A 19477-nucleotide genomic window follows, 5' to 3' on the forward strand; every position below is an offset into this window, starting at 1 on the left:
CCCAGGTGGTCTTATCCTCCCTAGCCCAGATCTTCCCAAAGGGACCCAGGTGCCCATTCCAAGCCCCTATTCTCAATCTGGTCTGATTTGAACCCACTTATGGGGGGTTGAGGGGAACTTCAGCCCCTCCTCCAGACCTCTATTCAGTCTGGTCCTTTGTGACAGCAACTATGATTTCACAGAGATTAAAACCCTACCCTTGGGTCTGGACCCCTCTAAGCAAATAGCAAGGTGATCAAAAGGGGCACTAGGTAAACTAGGGGAAGGGACCAGAACTAAATGTTGGCGGTGGGGAAGATTTACTAAGTAATCCAATACCTTTCTGGGCGGTGAGGGTGACCCAAAACAACAAAAATAGAGAAAAACAACATTCAGTTGCTTGCTAATTCACTCAGATATGATATGCTACTGTCATAGTAACTTAAGGAGCTTGCCTGAAGTAACTGACTAGGACTGGTAGGTAGGGGTAGCTTAAGAGCAAAGTAGGAGTAGGAAAAATATTGTTTCCAGTTTATAAAGCACCTCATATATTCTCCTTGAATCCTCTTATTAGTCCTATAGATGAGTCCTATTGCATTGATGAAGTAAGCATAGAACATGAAAATAATGTGTAACTGATTTATCTCAGGTCTGCCTGACCATTCTGGTAATTCAGAGAGAAACTCTTCTGGAAAGTTGGAAGAGGGACACCTAGTGTTATTGCCATTCATATATGGTTTCCAATTTAGTTTCTTGAATTTTAACCAAATCCAGGGAAAGGTATCAAGATAATTCCCAATTGCTGACTCCCTACGTTATTTTCTTACCTAAGAAGCATGGTAGAACTGAACAAAGAAATAAGTAGTTTTAATGAATGCTAAGGTTTATTTTTTGTCTGTGATTCATGGGTCCTGGAGAGAACATGAATGAACACACACATACCTCTCATGGATTTACTTGCTGACACTAGGGGATGTGTCTGGTAGAATCCAGGAAAATCAAGCAGATAACTAGTAGGGAATGATACCTCACCATTGTATATCATTCGATTATTTTAAAAATATTTTTGTCATCTGATTAAAAGAATTTATGACTCAAACTTCTGGCCAAGATGCTTCCAGGGTGACTTCATCTCAGAACTGCACAAAGTCAGAAGCTCACAATCTATTTAGAAAAGGGGGTCTCTCCAAAAAAGGTTAATGCCAGGGACTAAACAAGATGGAAGCCTCCCAGCTCAACCAGAGAACACCTATAGCCAGCAACTCTTTGTATCCCGAGGCAGCAAGAGCAGAGACAGCTCCAGGATTGTTGGAAACACAGTATGGAGCTTTGGAAAGGCCTTGGAGCAAAGGCACCTAGACTAGGTTGTGCAGCGCAGGCTAGACAAATCCTCAGGCTTTAAAGTCTCTTACCCTCCCGAGAAGCCAAAGAAGAATAAATTGTTTAGAATGTAGGAAATGGTAAGCTTTACTCAAGTAATGAACTCCCTGAAAATTAGGCCAAAAACAAAAACTACGGGACAAGAAAAGAATGAAATCAAAAGAAGACTTTTGGGGGAAGCTAGGTGATACAGTGGATAGAGCATTAGGCTTGGAGTCAGGAGGACCTAGGTTCATATTAGCTTCAGATATTTCCTAGCTAGCTCTGTTTGCCTAGCACTTGTTCTTAAGAGTTGTTACTAAGAAAGGAAGGGTTTTTTAAAAAGAGAAGACCTTTAATAATATGAGAAAAGTTATCCATTTTCATTTAAGAAGCATTCTGGACTCTGAAAAAACATTTTTTTTTAACAGTCTGAACACTATTTCAAACAATAATAAGTGAAAAAGTGCTCAGATCTTTAGAACCAAAAGGCAAAGTGAAAACTGAAAGAAATCTCAAAAGGAAAAATCCCATGAATGTCATAGCCAAAATCAGAGCTTCTAGATCAAATTAAATTTTTATTTCAAACAGCTGAAAAGCAAGAGTTCTGAGTAACCAAAGTCAGGGTCATATAAGGCTTGGCAACTTCTCTTTAAGAGATCTTGGGAGTACAATTTTCCAAGTTTTACTTAATTCATTCTGCAAAACTAAGTGTAAATCTACAAAGAAAAAAACCCAGAAATTTAATGACATTCCTGATGAAAAACCAGAATTGAGTAGGAACTCTGAAATGTAAGCACAAGGGAAATCTAGGAAAGATCAATTTATATGAGCATTTTAAAGGAGCTACACCATGATTTAGTGCTAACATTCTGATAAGGGGAGGAAATGGAAAAACTGAGGGTGGCCTGATTATGTTATATGGATGGTAAGAGGAAAAAGAAAAGGGAGTAAAGAGATAAAGTGTAGAAAGAAGATGGTGATGGAACTTACCTTCAGAGCTGGGATGCCACAAAATATATACACATGAAGGAAACCTAAGGTCCATTTTACAGGTGAGGAACTGAAGCAAACATAGTTAAGTAACTTGCCCTGAACCTAGTGTGTGAAGACCAGATTTGAATTGAGGAAGACGGCACTATCCACTTTGCCATCTAGCTGCTCCTGTGAGGAAGTAATGGCAATCAAAACAGCTTTAGAGGGTAGATCTTGAAAGGGAAAAAAGCTTGAAACGCACGCGTGTGTGCATGCGTGCATGTGTGTGTGTGGTAATCCAACTAGAGAATGACTAAACATGTGGCATATGAATTGCCACAGTAATGGCATATTACTGTGCTATGAGAAATGAACTAATTCAAGGTGAACAATTTAGATAAGGACAACACTGTAAAGAAAAACAACTTTGAGAGACCTAAAAATTCTAATTTCCAAATGAATTATTATGAAGGATTTATATACCTCCTGCAAAGCTGGTGAACTTGGTGTACAAAAAGACATGTTTTTGGACATGTCCACTGTGTGAACTTGTTTTGCTTGATTATAGACATACTATGAGTTTGCTTTTGATGGGGGTGATATGCAGTTATGACGACAAAGGAAAAATAGTGGTCACAGAAATACTTTTTTAAAAATAACAAATAAATAAATTTAAATAAAAAAATAAGATTTGAAAGTAATGCAAATTTATTATATACATTTTTAAAAAGCAAGCAGTATGGATAGATTCATAGTTTCATATGCAAAATCCTTACATATACAGAGATCCTTTTTTTTTTGGTGTTAAATTCAAAATAAAAAAAAAAAACAAATCTCCAGGTTCCACACCTAGAGCTGCCCCTCTCATCCTAGGTCAGTGACAGGATCAGAAACAGTGTTCCCACTGGAGAGATAAGGAATGAGGCTAGGAATGGAGAGGGTTGATTGGAAGCATTTGAGGTCCTTGGTTTCACTCTTCCTAAAGCAACTTTAATTTTCCTGCCTTGGGATCTGTGGCTGACTTAGCCCTTTCACCTATGACTATCTGTCCTGAAATAGCTAAGGGTCCTGGAAACAGAATGGAGAAAAGATGACCACAGAGTTGGCTGAATACTGGCCAGGGTTTTCTCTGTTGGAGTTGTTGGAGGGGGCCACTGAACATAGGGCACTAAGCACCAGGGAAAGAATCTGACAAAGGCATCTCAAGATCTCTAAATTAGTTCCAACCAGAAGTGATTTTTGGAGGATTTTCCTTGGTAATAGAAGAATGGGGGAGGAAAAGGTAGCATTCAAGTTATGGGAAAACAAGTCTATGAGAGGATAGTTCTCACCACACAGCAATGCCAACCAGGTTCTTGGCTCCCTTACTACCTCAAAAGCACCCAAACAAGGCCAGTGAGAGGAGAAAAAAAAGGGAAAAAGTACAGGAACATGAGAAGAGATGGGAAGAAAAAAGCCAAAATGGGAGAGAATATCAAGATCAATTTTCAAACCAACATTGATGGTGTGAGGTGTCCTTAATACTCCCGTAGGTTTTCTCCCTAAAGGAGAAATTCATTGGGCTTGGGCAAAGTAGCCCTCAATTCATTTTCCACTTTTGCCTGGGAGCTAGCTATGGGAATGGAGGACGGGCCTCAGGCCCGGGTGTACGCCTAATTTGCTTCCCAGTCTGGGTCTTTAGGGAGAAGTCCCAGCTTGACTAGGCATAGCTGCCCATACTGGCAAGTAGATCTTTACAAAAAGGGGAGGGTGGGAAGAGAGGTATGAGGAGTATGACTTCTGGGTCCCAGGAAGACATAAGTTTCTCAGTGGTTAGATTTCCCATTTCCTCCCTATCAAAACCAGTTTTAATGGGTATGGTCAGGAGCTGGGGATAGAGGAAAGTTAGAAATGTTAGAAATTTAAGAGGACAACAGAATCTGGTTTCTGCTTTTCAACAAGGATAAAGTGAGATTGACCTAGCTAGGTAAAATTACACTCAACTAAAAGCATTTCCCCAGAAAACTTCCCCAAACTTTAGTAGGTAATCTTAGTAGATAATCTCCTAAACCTCTAGTGCTACTGACAGTCAAAGACCCAACTATACCCACAAATAAAGAGAAGGGAAACTAAGTAGCAAATCCTCTCATCTCATCACATTATTGTCCCAAATAGCAAGGTCATAACTGTTTCAGTCTGAGTAGAAAGTTTACCCTAAGCAGATATCCATGTCCCCATACAAACAGCTCAGCCTCCAGAGCTGTTGATATAACACAACAGACTAGAAAGTATAAGCAGCTGTGCTTGCCTGAGTTGGTTGTCAGGGATGTTATGGGAATGCCTTGGTAGTCTGGTTAGGTATGAGCTAATTCAACACTAAAGCAATGAATGACAGTCCTCATTCCTGCCTATCTTTCCCCCAGTATAGGAGAAACAACCATACCAAGTCCTACCCTCCATTCCGTCTCAACTCTCTCTTTGGAGTCACCTTGCCAGGAAGGCCTGTGCTAGTTCATAGATGATGCTATTGTCTGGACAAAAAAAAAAAACTAATTTAAGCTAATCAGGCAAGTTTGCTGGTATGTGAAACCAAGGGCCCCAAAAAGCCAGACCATAAGCAGCAATAGCAATTTTTTCTTTTTCTTTCAAATCAAAGTTCTTTTCCAACAATGCCTTTGATGAACTTTAGTGCAAGAATCAAAGTCAGGGCAGAACAGGAAGTATGAAAAAACAAAGCAGCAACTGCACAAAAATCTCTCCCCTGTGGAAGTCCAGGAGGTAAGGCTGGGAGTGACCATGAATTCCCATCACAGCTGAGGGAGGGATGGTCAGAGTAGATAAGGAATTCCTTCACTACCCATAAATATCAGTTACCTGGTGACTCTTGGGGACAAAGTGTACAGAAGGGTGGTTGTATAGATTATAGGTATCATATATATGCATGTATATATATGTGTGTATATATATATATATATATAATAGGCTATATTAGAAAACTCTGAGTGTGTTTACAAAACACTGGTATCCAAACATTGAAACTAACAGTTGTTAACTAAAGTGCCTGACATGAGTTTTGGGAGGAGAGGGGAAGAGGCTAAAGGGTTAAATTGATAAAATGCTTTTGCAAACAAAACTGAAAAGGAGAAAAGCAGCTTTGATATGAGGGACAGGAACCTTCCCTCATTGCTTGTAGACAGGGTGACTGGTTTAGGGGTTTGTGCAAGAGAGAAGGCGGCTTTCTTTGGGGATGTGGAAGTTGAGAGGAGGATTGCTAAAGTGCCCAGCTATGCAGAAAGAAGCTAGGGGATGAAGGTGCTTCAACTCTAGTGCCATTCAATGCTTATCCCATGTGCTTGCCATGCCTGGTTTCAGCAGCCATGGCTGTTTGGGCTGGGAATAGGACCTCTTGGCATGATGGGAAAGATCCACATATGGGTTCAGCTATTCTTACTTAGCCTCCCAGCAGTTATACTGGAGCACTAAGAGGAAGAAATTTGTATCAGCCTGCACCTATAACTCTCTCCACAGGAGACGGCTTTAGGAACAGGGAGAACCATGTATATAGGGGAGAAGGGAGATGAGAAAAGGAAACATTTTAGAATAATAAAACACACCAGGGCCAACCACTTCTAGTAACCATTCCCACTGTTCTCATTGCTCTGGGAGAGGGCTACTGGCCATGGAACTCTTGTTTTATCTTCAAGCCCAGAGCAAAGCATTAACATTTTCATTATCTCCATGATTCCCACCACCCAGAGAAAGGCAAGTTCTGCCCCATTGTGGGCTGAGATCACAGTAATGCCAACAAACAAAGGTGGCCACCAGGGTTTTAGGGAACAGAGGGATACTTGGGGGTAGAGGGAGCAGGAAGGATGTTGTCCCTCTGGGCACTGTGCTACAAGAAGGGATTCGTAGGAGGAGGTTTGGAGGCAAATGGGCTTGATGAGGATCCAGTCTGAAGAGAAAAGAAAAAGAACAAAATAAACAATAATAATCAGATTAAGGAAGAGGAAATGGAAAATTCTAGTGTCATTCCTATCCCCAAACTGTGTCAGGAAGAAGTGAGATAAGGAAACAAGACCTAAAGAGAGAAAATAGATTCAAAGAAACAAATAGAAAAAGGACTAGATTAGAGGCCCTTGAATCAGACCTGACCTAGACAGAAGCCAGCACTTCCTAATTATATCCACTGACACAGGCCCCTATTTCCAACACACCCACATGAGTATAAGGTCTCCCCATGCCCTCTAGATTTCTTCAAGGGTCATTCTCTTCTTGCCTTACCATGAAGGGGTTGGTAGAGATCCCTGCTGGATGGCTCACAGGCCTTTGCCCCAGTTTGGCTGCTCCTAACCCCACGAAGCCAGAGCCTGAAAAGACAAAAAAAAATAAACAATTAACACAATTTAATGTCAACAAATAGTAGCATTCATCAGAAATTAACCAAACTTATCAGAGAAAGGTAATATGAACCTGGACAATCTTTTTTCCCCAGATAGTAAGCATATTCCATATTCCCAGCAGGGACTGGGGCAAGAGGAAAGATGATACTCCCAAGTTTTGGGGATGTGTATTCTTAAGGCTCCTCACATGAGGATACACAGGTTTTATTCCTTCCTTACTCCTCTATGCCTATATAAGAAAATGAATAGTTCTCTTAATTCTGCTGTCAAACAGAATTAGAGTCCTTTACCATTCTGCTGTTGAACCAGCAACGTTTGTGGAGGGAAGAGACTGGGAGAGAAAGTTCCAGGGAAGCCACCTGGGGTTGGTGCAGAAGAGAAGCTAGGAACCACAGTGTTCATCCCCAAACCAAGTCCTGTGGAAACAAAGCAGATGAACTGGAACTGAGCCTCTTCAAAATAGGATTTAGGTCAATTTTATCAAGACCATACTTGATGAGAGGAACAGGTTTCTCCAGACCAAAAATCGATTCATTAAGTTGTCCTGAATAGAATTCTAAAACCTTCAGCTTCTAGATCAACCCTGAGTCCACTGCTACCCACACTAAAAGGCAGAGGGGCTCTGGGATTCAGAGTCCCAAAGAGAGAACTAAATTCATTTTGTTCCTTCATATAGTTGGTTGTACCCTTCCAAATGAATTTTTAAGGGTTCTTTAATTTCTTTGAGAATTTGGGAGAGGGCGAGCTAAGACCACTGATGTTGGGAAAGTTAAAAATGAGGAATATAATGGTAGACGACTACAAGGTGAGACAGCATGGATAATATGGCCCTGGATGACAAGTTCCAAAAGGAGAATGAAAACAGAAAAGACAGTTTCATAATAACTAAAACAGGGGGGTGTTGGTAAGGGAAGGAAAGAGACCACCTATTATGAAGCATCACTGAAAATTACTTCAGAAGTAGCAAAGAGATACAAGTATAAGGACTCCAACATCTTAAATTAACCCACAGTGATATGGCAGAATTTGGCTCATGGTGATTATGAATAAAAGTTGGAAGGATAGTGATCAAAAACTAAAACAACAATCTGATATGCCTATAGCTTCCAGTGATGATCTGAAAAAGGGAGAAAAAAATACTTCCTAAAAAAGATGCTTGGAAATCTGGAGACGAGAGAAAAGAAAAAAGAAACTTACCTGAGGCCAGGCCATTGGATTGGAACGGGTTGGTGGAAGGCAACTGTGGGTGAGGAGCCGGTGCAATGAAAGGGTTGGTGAAAGCTAAATGTTGAGGAAGTGTAGGGGAAGGCACAATTAGCATTTTCTTACTAACAAATATTTTTCAATCTTCCTTGGCCTATTTTTGACCCTCTTTCTCCTTCTTTTCCAGTATCCCTATACTCTGTTGCCTTTGCTGATTTTCACTTACTAGATTTCCACATAACCCTAGCTCCCTAAAAGTGGAACTCACCCCCAAATCCAAGTCCAGTACCACTGCTGTTATTACTGCCAGTAGCAGCAGTGTGGAGTCCAGAGACATGGCTGACAGTCCCAAAGGCTCTGTGAGAGAAGAGAGAAACTCTATTACTAGTATCAGGGAAATAAGAATCCTTCACTATAAACTAAGAATTACTGGATGTCCATACAAACAAATCTTGGTTCTTACCTTCAAAGGTATTATTAAATAGAAGGTATTGAGAGGGGAAAAAAAGAAAGCTAGGGACTGCATGGAACAGAGTGTCAGGGTCAAAAAAACAAATCTAAGCTTTTTACTTCTCTTTCTTATGGATGGGGAATCCACAATCTCAAACTACCTGCTGGGAACGCTACCAGCTGACATTCCAGTTCCCAAGACATTGCTCATATCTGAAAGGGCACTTGGCTGGCTGGCAGGAACAAGAGGAGAGGCACCAAATGGGGTCACCTGGCTGCTGCCTGTGAAAAGAAATGAGACAGGTATAGTCATGAGAGAGAAAGGTGGAGGAAGAGAGGGAAAAGGTAGACTACCCTTTGTAAAAAATAGACTCGAATACAGGACTACAATCCCCATGAGCCTTTGCTCCACTTCCCCAGAATGCCTTGTAATCTCACCTGGGCCGAGATCGAGAAGGTATTTAAGCCGATTCAAAGGCTTTGAAAGGGGGCTTGGCTTTTTTTGGACTTCCGTTTTGGAGCAGGTGGTCTCTTGCGTGATGTGAGGTTATTTTGTCTAGGCCTCTGGCCTAGACACATGTTTCTTACTTGTATATTCTTTAATCTTTAACCTTAATAAACCTCTAAAAAATAATATTCCTTGCTGAGAGAAACTAATTTCTACCTGCCTCAGTCTCCCCATATTCCTAAATTCTAATCATTACACCTTTAGTTTAAGAGGAGATATTCCTCCCCTAATCCATCCCCAACCCGTAATAAAAAGTGGGAGTGGGGCAGAGTTAGGGCTATATTGTACTAATATTTCTAGAGATCCAGAAATCTAAACCTCCTTCACTACTCCAATGTCCAGGAGCTTTTACCCCTTAAAGTGTTTTGTTTTGTTTTTCCCTTATCTCTTTCCTTGTTCTCATTCCAGCCACATTTTTCTGATTTCTGACTTCAAAAGATGAGAAAGGCTGTCCTTGCCCAACATCCTAATAGTGTCCTATCTTGCCAAAATCAGATCATTTAAAGGGGCAGAAATAAAGGAGGTGAGTAGGAGTGAGTCAATAATTTTTTTTTTGCTTGTTCTCCTTTACCACCTGCTATGGAATCAGTTCCACCTAAGAAGTCAATCAGCTACAATCTGACCAGTTTGATTGTTCCTCATTAATAACAACAACTATCATTTATATATCACTTTAAAGTCTGCAAAACCCTGTATTTCATTTGGGTCTCCCAATCACCCGGTTAGACAGAAACTACAGTTATTTTCTAATAAAAATCTATGAACAGGGCTCAATGGATGGAGAGTCAGAAAGGAGGTACTGTGTTCAAAACTGCCCAAGACAAAACTTCCTAGCTATGTGACCCCAAGGAGATCATTAAACCTTCAAAGCCTAGTCTTTATTATTCTCTTTTGTCTTGGAGCCAATACACTGTATTGATTCTAAGACCACAGATAAGGGTTTAAAAAAAAATCTGATCAGATTAAAGTAAACCAAATATTATCTGGGTTTTTCATCATCTAAAGCAGAGGTTCTTAACCTTTTGTGTCACAGGAGACAGATGACGTCTATAGGCACTTTCTCAGAATAACATTTTTAAAAGAATATATCAAAAACATAGGATTATAAAGGAAGCCAATTATATCATCATAGTTATCAAAATATTAAAAACAAAGTTCATGTTTCCCAGGATGAAAAAACCCAGATAAAACGTGTCACATTGAATGGGGACTGGTTTTGGGGACAGGAAGGAGACATAAGAGGGCTCTGAGGTATCTGAAAATCATATGCCCACTAAATAGTAATCCTTAGAATCCAAGAGCTCTGGTCTTGCACAGGGAAGAAGCTGTCTCCTATGGGACAAAATGGGACAAATCATCAGACATGTATGCTTTTTTCCATTCTCTACAGAGGAAACCCCTTCTATCCACATGTGTTCTAACCATTCCTCTTGGGTAAAGAAAGCACACTCCATCCTTCTCTTTACGCTACCAGGACGAAAACCCAGAGAATGAGTCATGTCAAAGGGGTCCCATCTTTATCCTTGAGATCCAATGCTTCTTTGAATTCTAAACACTGTAGCCTTGTGAAAAGTTTTAGGTGCTTGCATTTGCCTATGGCAAATCACCTAATCTCTGGGCTAAAATCATTTATCTTATACAAATATCAAGACAGTCCACAGACAATACTCTGATCAATTAAAAGCATCATAAAAGTTGGATTGAATACTGTGCTAATTATTGATACAAAGTAGTTAACAGCAATCCTTTCAACTTCACAAAACCAATTGCCTTATCTATAAGCTGAAAGTGTTGGACTAGATTACAGATTTAGGGCCAGAAGGGATTTAAAGAGAGTCTCATTTTATGAATGAATTGAGGTCTCAAGGTAGGTGAACTGACTTGATCAGATCAATCAAATAAAATGCAGGTCCTCTGACTCAATTCTCCTAATGTGTCATGCTGCATTTTTGGTAACCCTTTTCTTCCCTTTTAGAATCAATACTGGGTAAGGATTCCAGGGCAGAAGAGTGGTAAGGCCTAGGCAATGAGGTCATACAGCCCAGGGACACACAACCAGAAAGTATCTGAAGCCATATTTGAACATAGGACCTCCTCTCAATCCACTGAGCCACCTAGTTGCCTCCAATCCTGCATGTTAAGGTCAATTCCAGTTCTAAATTTATGAAAAGGATCACAAAGCAAGATTCAAACCCTGACCTTTTGACATGATCATGCCAGGATGCCTTTCTCATTTCCCTTACTAAAGCAATAAGCTTCTTAAGGGCAAAAAAATTTGCTGTTCCAGTTAGCACCCCTCTTCAATAAATCCTTAATAACATACATGAGGCATCAATGGGGCATGGAACCAAGAACCAGGAAAATGTCTCTCTGACGTCATTCTGGCTGTGGAGCACTGGTCAAGTTATTTAACCTCTCAGTGATTTAGGCAATTCTCTAAGATTATAAATTGAAGAAAAAGTACTGACCAGTAAGAGCAATGAATTTCCTTACCCTATTGCAGTGAAATTAGAGAAGAAAGAAATAAGTATTTATTAAGTGCCTACATTTGAAGTATCATCCACATTTTATAGCTGGTGAAACTGAGGCAAATACAAGATAAGTGATATAGCTATTAAAGTAATTCATATAGCTATTAAGTGTCTTGGGTCTTTCTGGCTTCAAGCTATAGCTTTATTCACTGGACCATCTTGCTGTCTCAAGCTGACCCAGACTATGATCTTATAATTTCAACCTTGATGATTCATGCTGCAGGTAAAGTTTGAATTAGGAATTTGGGTTGGCAAACTTTTGTTGTAAAAAAGAGCCTGTCATTTTAAGCTTTGCAGATCATGGGGCAAAAATTGAGGATATTCACGGGGGGTGGGAGGGAGGAAAAGAAAATGATCTTTGTCTTTAATGAAAAATGCATGGAAATGATCAAATAAAATACTATAAAATTAAAAAAAAAAAGACCAAGCATGAGCTAGAAAAAAATAAAAAAATGTAAAATCAATAATTTTGATTACATCAAATTAAAAAGTTTTTGTACAAACAAAACTAATGCATCCAAAATGAGAAGGGAAGCAACAAATTGGGAAACAATCTTCATAACAAAAACCTCGGACAAAGGTCTAATTACTCAAATTTATAAAAAACTAAACTAATTGTACAAAAAAAAAATCAAGCCATTCTCCAATTGATAAATGGTCAGGGGACATGAATAGGCAATTTTCAGTTAAAGAAATCAAAACTATTAATAAGCACACAAAAAAGTGTTCTAAATCTCTTATAATCAGAGAAATGCAAAACAAAACAACTCTGAGGTATCGCCCCACACCTAGCACCTTGGCTAACATGACAGCAAAGGGAAGTAATGAATGCTGGAGGGGATGTGGCAAAGTTGGGACATTAATGCATTGCTGGTGGAGTTGTGAATTGATTCAACCATTTTAGAGGGCAATTTGGAACTATGCCCAAAGGGCAATAAAAGACTTTGATCCAGTCATAGCACTGCTGGGTTTGAACCCCAAAGAGATAATAAGGAAAAAGACATGTACAAAAATATTCATAGCTGCACTCTTTGTGGTGGCCAAAAACTGGAAAATGAAGGGATGCCCTTTATTTGGGGAATGGCTGAACAAATTGTGGTATATGTTGGTGATGGAATACTATTGTGCTCAAAGGAATAATAAAGTGGAGGAATTCCATGGGAACTGGAATGACCTCCAGGAATTGATGCAGAGTGAGAGGAGCAGAACCAGGAGAACATTGTACACAGATACTGATACTCCGTAGTACAATCAAATGTAATGGACTTTTCCATTAGTGGCAATGCAATGATCCTGAACAACTTGGAGGAATTTACAAGAAAAACCACTATCCACATTCAGAGGAAAAATTGGGAGTAGAAACACAGAAGAAAAACAACTGCTTGAATACATGGGTCAAGGGGATATGGCTTGGGAAGTAGACTCTAAACGAACATCCTAATGCAAACACCAACAACATGGAAATAGGTTTGGATCAAGGACACATGTAATACCCAATGAAATTGCGCGTTGACTGCGGGAAGGGTGGGTTGAGAGGAAGGAGGGAAATAATGTGATTATTGTAACCAAGGAATAATGTTCTAAATTGACTAAATAAATTAATTCAAAAAATAAAAAAAAATTGAGGATATTATATACTTGTAACTACAGAAAAAATGGATTTCTACAATTTTTTAGTGAAAATAAAAATAAAATCATAATAGAAAAACCTTTCTGAATGAGAATAGAATTCTTTTCTGGGTGATAGATAACATTTCACTTTAATAGGGCTTCAAAGTTAATATTCCTTTTCATTGAAACTGACTACAAATGTTCATCTTAATGCTAATCTCTAATGAGATTTTAGAGATTTCATCTTTAAAAATGTTTTTTTCACAAACAGAGGTATTGCCAAATATTGTTATCAATCCATGAGCAAATAATTTTAACTGAGTATATTCATCTCTTGAAAGGCACAAAAAGAAAGTCTTCTATTTAGCATGTCAAATTGCAGAGAAATCATTTCCATCTGAAGGGTTAGATGGAAACTTCTCAAATGCATAATTAAATGGATTTTGAAATGTAGAAATATTGAAAACTTTGCACTTGTATCAAGGTCTGAAAAACACTGCTTGAAATGCATTTTGAGCTCAGAAAATATATTCACTACAAATTTGTGAGGAAGACGATCTTGCTCCTTGTTTTAACTTATAATAGCATGGAAAGTTTATTAAAAACAGCCTGGCATTACCTGTGATTCTGATGTTAGTTGAGTTGATTTTGCCACAGTATAAGTTTTGCAAATAAGCACAATTTTGCCTTCTAGGTTGAATTCATTAAGAAATATTATCAAGTAGCTCAGTGGATTGAGAACCAGGCTTAGAGACGGGAGGTCCTAGGTTCAAATCTGGCCTCAGCCACTTCCTAGCTGTGTGACCCTGGGCAAGTCACTTGACCCCCATTGCCTAGCCCTTACCACTCTTCTGCCTTGGAACCAATACACAGTATTGACTCCAAGACGGAAGGTAAGGGTTTAAAAAAAAAAGAAATATTATCAAGTCTGCAGCAAAAGCTAATTTCAAAAGCCATTTAAAGGTTAATAATAGTGGCCAAGAACAATTCTTATTTTGAAAAATTTCAATCTCAGCCCAAAGCTCAAAAAAATTATAAGATATTTTTCTCTCTTTTCTTGTTTTGATAATGATGGGTATACCACTGGTAATTTTTAAAAAATTAAATGTCAAAATAGGATGACATGCAAGACATCCAAAATTCTTGTCAAATTTTGTAGTGAGTGCCCTGAGCAGGAGTGTAAGGCGGTAAGGGTACCACATCCCATATCTGATGCAACTACTAACCTTTGTCATTATAGCATAAAACAGTTTCAGATAAAAAGTAAACAAAGGATTGTGGCTGTGTTCCAATAAAACTTATTATAGATAATAATTATAGATACTGAATTTTCATTATACTGAAATTTGAATTCCAAATAATTTTAAGGTGCACAAAATATTATTATTTTGATTTTTTTCAACCATTCAAAAATGTAAAAATCATTTTCCATGCATGTACTGCACAAAAATGGAGCAAGATTTGGCCAGCTTGCCCATTCCTAAATTAAATGATCCTTAAGACTTCTCTCAGTCTGGGACCAAAAAAAACAAGTAAAAGTAAAAATGAATTGAGAGCAGGTAGAATTCTTCATAGCTTTGTGAAGATCAATATTGATAAAAATAGTATTTATATTGAATCTGAGAACAGAGTAATACAATCAAGTGTCCAGATAAAAAAGGAGCGTCAAGTTCAATGTGAAAAGTCTTTTTCTAATTCCTCTGTCCCAGATCAGAGAAGCAGGCTAGTTAGGGGATGTCAAGAGGCTGTGGGCCCCACCTAGTGGTAAAACTTCAATGGACATTAAATTAAATCCACCAAACTGAAAAGAATCCAACAGGATTGGAGTTCAATTAGATGAGAAAGGGGGGCTGAGGATGGTAGATTTTGAGCTGGAAGGGGCCTTAGAGGTCAAATCCAATGTCCTCATTTTAAAAATACTGGAAAAATAAAAGAAAAAGAAAAAAGAAAAAATACAGAAACTGAGGCCCAGAGAGTTTACATAAATTTACCAGGGTCACAGCTAATAAGTTTCTAAGGCAGGATTTGAATCTACATTTTCTAGACTCCAAGTCTATTGCTCAATCTACTATATATTGATGCCATCACTCAAAACAAAACTGAAAAGGTTTTAGTACTGAACACCTGGGCTTGGAGGGATATTATGGGGTTTGAATAAGCTTCTCGGTAAGGTAGACATTTAAGGCTTACTTTTTCCCAGGTGGTTTCCCTATTTTCTGGAACTCCATGCAGAAAAAAGGGAAAACAAGGTCACTGAAAAGAGAAAGGGCGTGGATTTTGATCAACAAGTATTTCTTAGCTGGCTATTATCTATATGGCACAGTGCTATTTATCAATCAAAGTTAAACAATGTTTTTTTTCCAGGAGACAAAAGTTATTTGTGGCTAATAGTGGGACAAGAGGTTCAAACAAATATCTGGGCCCGAAAAAGCTGGAGAAACTTTAAGAATCCTCTCATCAATCTTTAACTGATAACAAAACCTTTCCAGCTAAAAGATACAAGCTTTCCCTGATATACACTGTCAGAAAGTCAAAGGACACATCAAGCAAGAGTAGAAAATATCTTTGACAAATTCCAACTATCCCAGCTACCTCAATGCACTTCAGAAGGCACACTGAAGGAGAGAGAGGTAAGTTTGGGCTGGATCTGACTCAAGCCAGGCTACAGAGTTTATGTTCAATAGTAGAATAAAATGAGACACTTAAAGGAGATTCAACAGTTAATAAAAGAAGACTTACTTAGCCATAGCAGAAGAATATACACTTAGGAACCCTTGAGTTACCCATCATGGTCTCCCAAGCACTAGACAGTACCTAGAACTAGCTCCCTGTGCCTGTTTTGCCCTCTATAAGTCAATCCAGAATGTATAAGTATTTGTAAAATAGTCTTAAAATCTTTTAAGGAAAAACTAGCCTGACTTGCATTGAAGCAAGGGGTTAGGCTACTCCTAACAAACATGGTATGTTAAAACAAAGTTATATTTGGAGTCTGATTGCTACTGGTCAGCTTTGTGACCTTGGGTCACCATAGAACCTCAATGTCTTGAAGTTTCCTCACTTGTAATGAAGGAATAATAACAACTATACTGCCTATCTTGGGCTAAATTAGGCAACATATGTGAGCATATAGTCACTCCCCTCCATTACCATTACCATTACACCCCTCCCACCCCCCCACCCCCCGTCCCCAGGGTAAATATGGTATTTGAAAAAATATTCCCACTCTTGGCTTCAGCTCCAAATCTAGTCTTGTCTTGGTATAATAAAAACTCATATTTCTAAAAGGCTTAGATGTACCTAGATGTCCCTCTCACAGATATGTATAGAGAATTATTCTTTAATAGGGAACTAGAGTTTACTGTTAATTGCAATGGGGCAAATCAAACACTCTGAGGATTTTTATTGATGTGGCTGAAGATACGGACTTCAGACAAGACTGGAACAAGAGAAAGAAAATAGGTTGAGCCCCAAAAGTGGGGGAGGTACTCAAATCTCCATTCCCTCCACCTCACTGGTCCCCAAATTCCCCACCCTTGAATTTTGTATGTGTTTTACTAGGTATGACATAAGCTCTTGACCTTTCTTTAAAGTCTGAGGGCTGCCTCCTTCTTCAGGGGCCATGATGGGTCACACAGAGAAGCCCTTCTCAACAAACTCCTTTCAAGAGTTAACTTCCAGCATGAGGAAATTTAAGGGTGTCCCTCCTACTCAAGATCACATATACATTGCATGCCTCTAATCTACCCTATTCCCTCCCATCCCCTCTATATTTTAAAGAAAAGCCTCTCATCTATGCCAGCCATAAACTCCTGAAACACAGGTATTGGTTCTGTCACCTTCCATATCCATGTCTGCTTCTTTTCTTTTTTTTTTTAAACCCATATCTTCTGTATTAGAATCAATACTGTGTACTGGTTCTAAGGCAAAAGAATAGTAAGGGCTAGGCAATGGGGGTCAAGTGACTTGCCCAGGGACACACAGCTAAGAAGTGTCTGAGGCCAGATTTGAACCCAGCACTTCCCATTTCTGGGCCCGACTCCCAATCCACTGAGCCAACTAGCTGCCCCCTCTGCTTCTCTTTCTTACAGAAATTTCAACATATCTTGGTGAGCTGCATTTGGCCCTAGGTCTCTGGCCTTTTCTGACTTTCGGGGGAGCAATCTTACTCATCTCCCTATGGCAGCTGTTCATATAGCCATAAGAAACTTAAGAGCTATACTGGAAACAAGGAAAAATCTGCTAAACTCTCTCATTTAAATGCCTCTTCCTGGATATACCTGACATTCTGTGATGAAAAGATAAATTTGCCACTAAACGTTTATCACATCCATTCTACTATTTATGTGCTTTTAGCAATCAATTATTCCATTCAGGTATTTCCCCCCATGGTAAGCCAGAGTACTAACAGCTCATTCACTTGACTGGTCAAGGCTGCCCTAATAAAGATTTTCCAGAAGCATGACAACTGTATAGCATCTGGCAGAAGCAATTAGGCATTGCTAGTGCCATTAGGTAAATCAGAAGAACTTAACTCTAAGAGACCACAGTGAAACCAATCAGCCAAACACTACCAGTCTACTACAGCTGGCTACACAGAAAGTATGCTGCTGTGTCTAAAGATGGAAGAGAGGGAAGGAAGAAGAGAGAGGGGTATGTCTACACTCTCTTATTCCTTCTCAAAAATACGAAAATAAAATTGGGTCTTTCAGAACACAAAACAAAACTTTTCTCTCTCTCCCCATCCCAGTTTTAATCATGCCCACTTGGAAATCACTTCCTGTCCCCTGCTCCACCCCTAACACATCCTACTTTTCAGTTTCCGACCTTGACCCTGGAGCCTGATACTTCTGTTCTCAGAGTAGTGGAAAGAGTTGGTATGAGGAGATTTAGTTTTTAATCCTGGCTCTTCCATTAAACTTCACTGTCATCAATTAATCCTTTCTTGACTTTAATTTCCTCTAAAGATGAGAAAGGCTATTTCTGCCCTTCAAGACTCAGAGAAATAAAACTTACCAAAGCTGTAACTTCCAGTAAGCATCTGACTGGCTACCAATAGAGAGCGAAAGAAAATCAGAAGAGAAAAGCAGTCAGACTATCATTGTTCCCCATCCAACAAGAGCCTTGACAATTCTGGGGCTCCATCCTTAAATGCCTTGAGGTGGCCACTACACCAGGAGAGAGGGAGGGACAGGGCAGACACGTCTGAGGTCAAATGTCAGGCCTGCCTTTCAATACCTACAGATGATCCTGGACGAGACTATGGGTCTCTGTTTCCTCACCCTCAAAATGAGGAAATGGACTGAATGACACAAGAGTGCCTTTATTCTGAATCTGATACCCACTCTCTCTAGGGGTAAGGCTTCCTCTGGGCTGACTCCCTTCCTTCCATCCTCCCTACCCAGACACAATGTAGATCTCTAGAGAAATAAACTAGGTTTAAGGCTTGCTCTCAAGCTGCCTGGTCATCCTAGTCAGAAATGGAGTGAAAGCTGACTGAATTTAGTTTTTATCCCTTCTACTACTGTGTGGGTCTTTCCCTTTGGTCTTTGGTGGAAAAAGAAAATAGTGGAGTCTTCTTCCTTTGAGAAGGCAAGCCATAACCAATCACCCTAGCCTCTTCTCCATGTTACCCTCAATACTGTCTTCAACCCAGGTCTTAGGGACAGTAATGAAAGGAGAATGGGGGAATTGGGAAGGAGGAGAGGAGAGAAAAAGTGAGCCCCAGTTACCTATGGGTATTGGCTGTGTCTGGAACAAAGCCTGGCCAGCTGGAGGGATACCTCCCATTGTAGAGGAGAAAGGGCTGCTCCCAAAGGCATCAAAGTTGGCAAAGCCTCCATGAGAAGGCCCCGGGCCTGTAAGAAGAGCAAACAGGGAGGTTACACACAAGCAGCACAAGAGCCAGAAAGTAATGCCTAGAGGATTTCTGCTTCACCACACTGCTCTCTTCTTTGGGCTTTGCTTTTCACAACTGAAAAATAAGATTGGAGAGTGGCTAGGTGAGCCCAGTGGATTGAGACAAAGTGGATAGAAGTTTCTGGGTTCAAATGTAGCCTCAAGACTCTCTCCAGCTGTGTGACCCTGGGCAAGTCACTTAACCCCCACTCCTAGATCTTACTGCTCTTCTGCTTTAGAACCAATACACAGTATTGATTTTAAGAGGGAAATTAAGGGTTAAAAAAAAAAGGAAACTGAAATAAATTATCTCAAATCTGAGACAGGCATATGCAGACAGGAAGGGTCACTTTAGAGCAGTGGTTCTAAACCTTTCTAATGCCGTGACCCTGCAATACAGTTCCTCATGTTGCGGTGACCCCAAACCAAAAAATTATTTTGGCGGCTACTTTCAAAACTGTAATTTTGCTACAGTTATGATTCGGAATGTAAATACCTGATATGCGTTATGTATTCTTATTACTACAAATTGAGAGGTTGGGAACCGCTGCTTTAGAGGGTCACAATTCTAGTGAATTCCACAC

At 39.6% G+C, this 19477-nt stretch overlaps 1 protein-coding gene and 1 long non-coding RNA gene across 4 annotated transcripts in view; one reads left to right on the forward strand and one right to left on the reverse strand.

Moving 5' to 3' along the window:
* Nucleotides 1-3003: 3003 nt before the first annotated feature.
* The window catches only part of AGFG2 (ArfGAP with FG repeats 2), a 66175-nt gene continuing 49701 nt past the window's right edge, over nt 3004-19477 (reverse strand). The window contains exons 6-13 of one of the 3 annotated variants that reach the window (XM_007483305.2): nt 18728-18853; nt 18012-18044; nt 8510-8630; nt 8167-8255; nt 7893-7976; nt 6986-7111; nt 6577-6662; nt 3004-6247 (exon numbers count right to left, since the gene is read on the reverse strand). In XM_007483305.2, the coding sequence (XP_007483367.2) occupies nt 6188-6247; nt 6577-6662; nt 6986-7111; nt 7893-7976; nt 8167-8255; nt 8510-8630; nt 18012-18044; nt 18728-18853 (725 nt within the window). In that variant the 3' untranslated portion in view covers nt 3004-6187. The remainder of the gene's footprint in view (nt 6248-6576; nt 6663-6985; nt 7112-7892; nt 7977-8166; nt 8256-8509; nt 8631-18011; nt 18045-18727; nt 18854-19477) is intronic. The other 2 variants (XM_007483306.2, XM_016430861.2) reach the window with 2 other exon arrangements.
* Nucleotides 8536-13095, forward strand: LOC130457306 (uncharacterized). Its single transcript, XR_008916493.1, has 2 exons — nt 8536-8651; nt 9265-13095. It is a non-coding gene; the product is annotated as an uncharacterized LOC130457306 (long non-coding RNA).

This window comes from Monodelphis domestica, chromosome 2 (assembly GCF_027887165.1).
Source record: "Monodelphis domestica isolate mMonDom1 chromosome 2, mMonDom1.pri, whole genome shotgun sequence".
NCBI lineage: Eukaryota > Metazoa > Chordata > Mammalia > Didelphimorphia > Didelphidae > Monodelphis > Monodelphis domestica.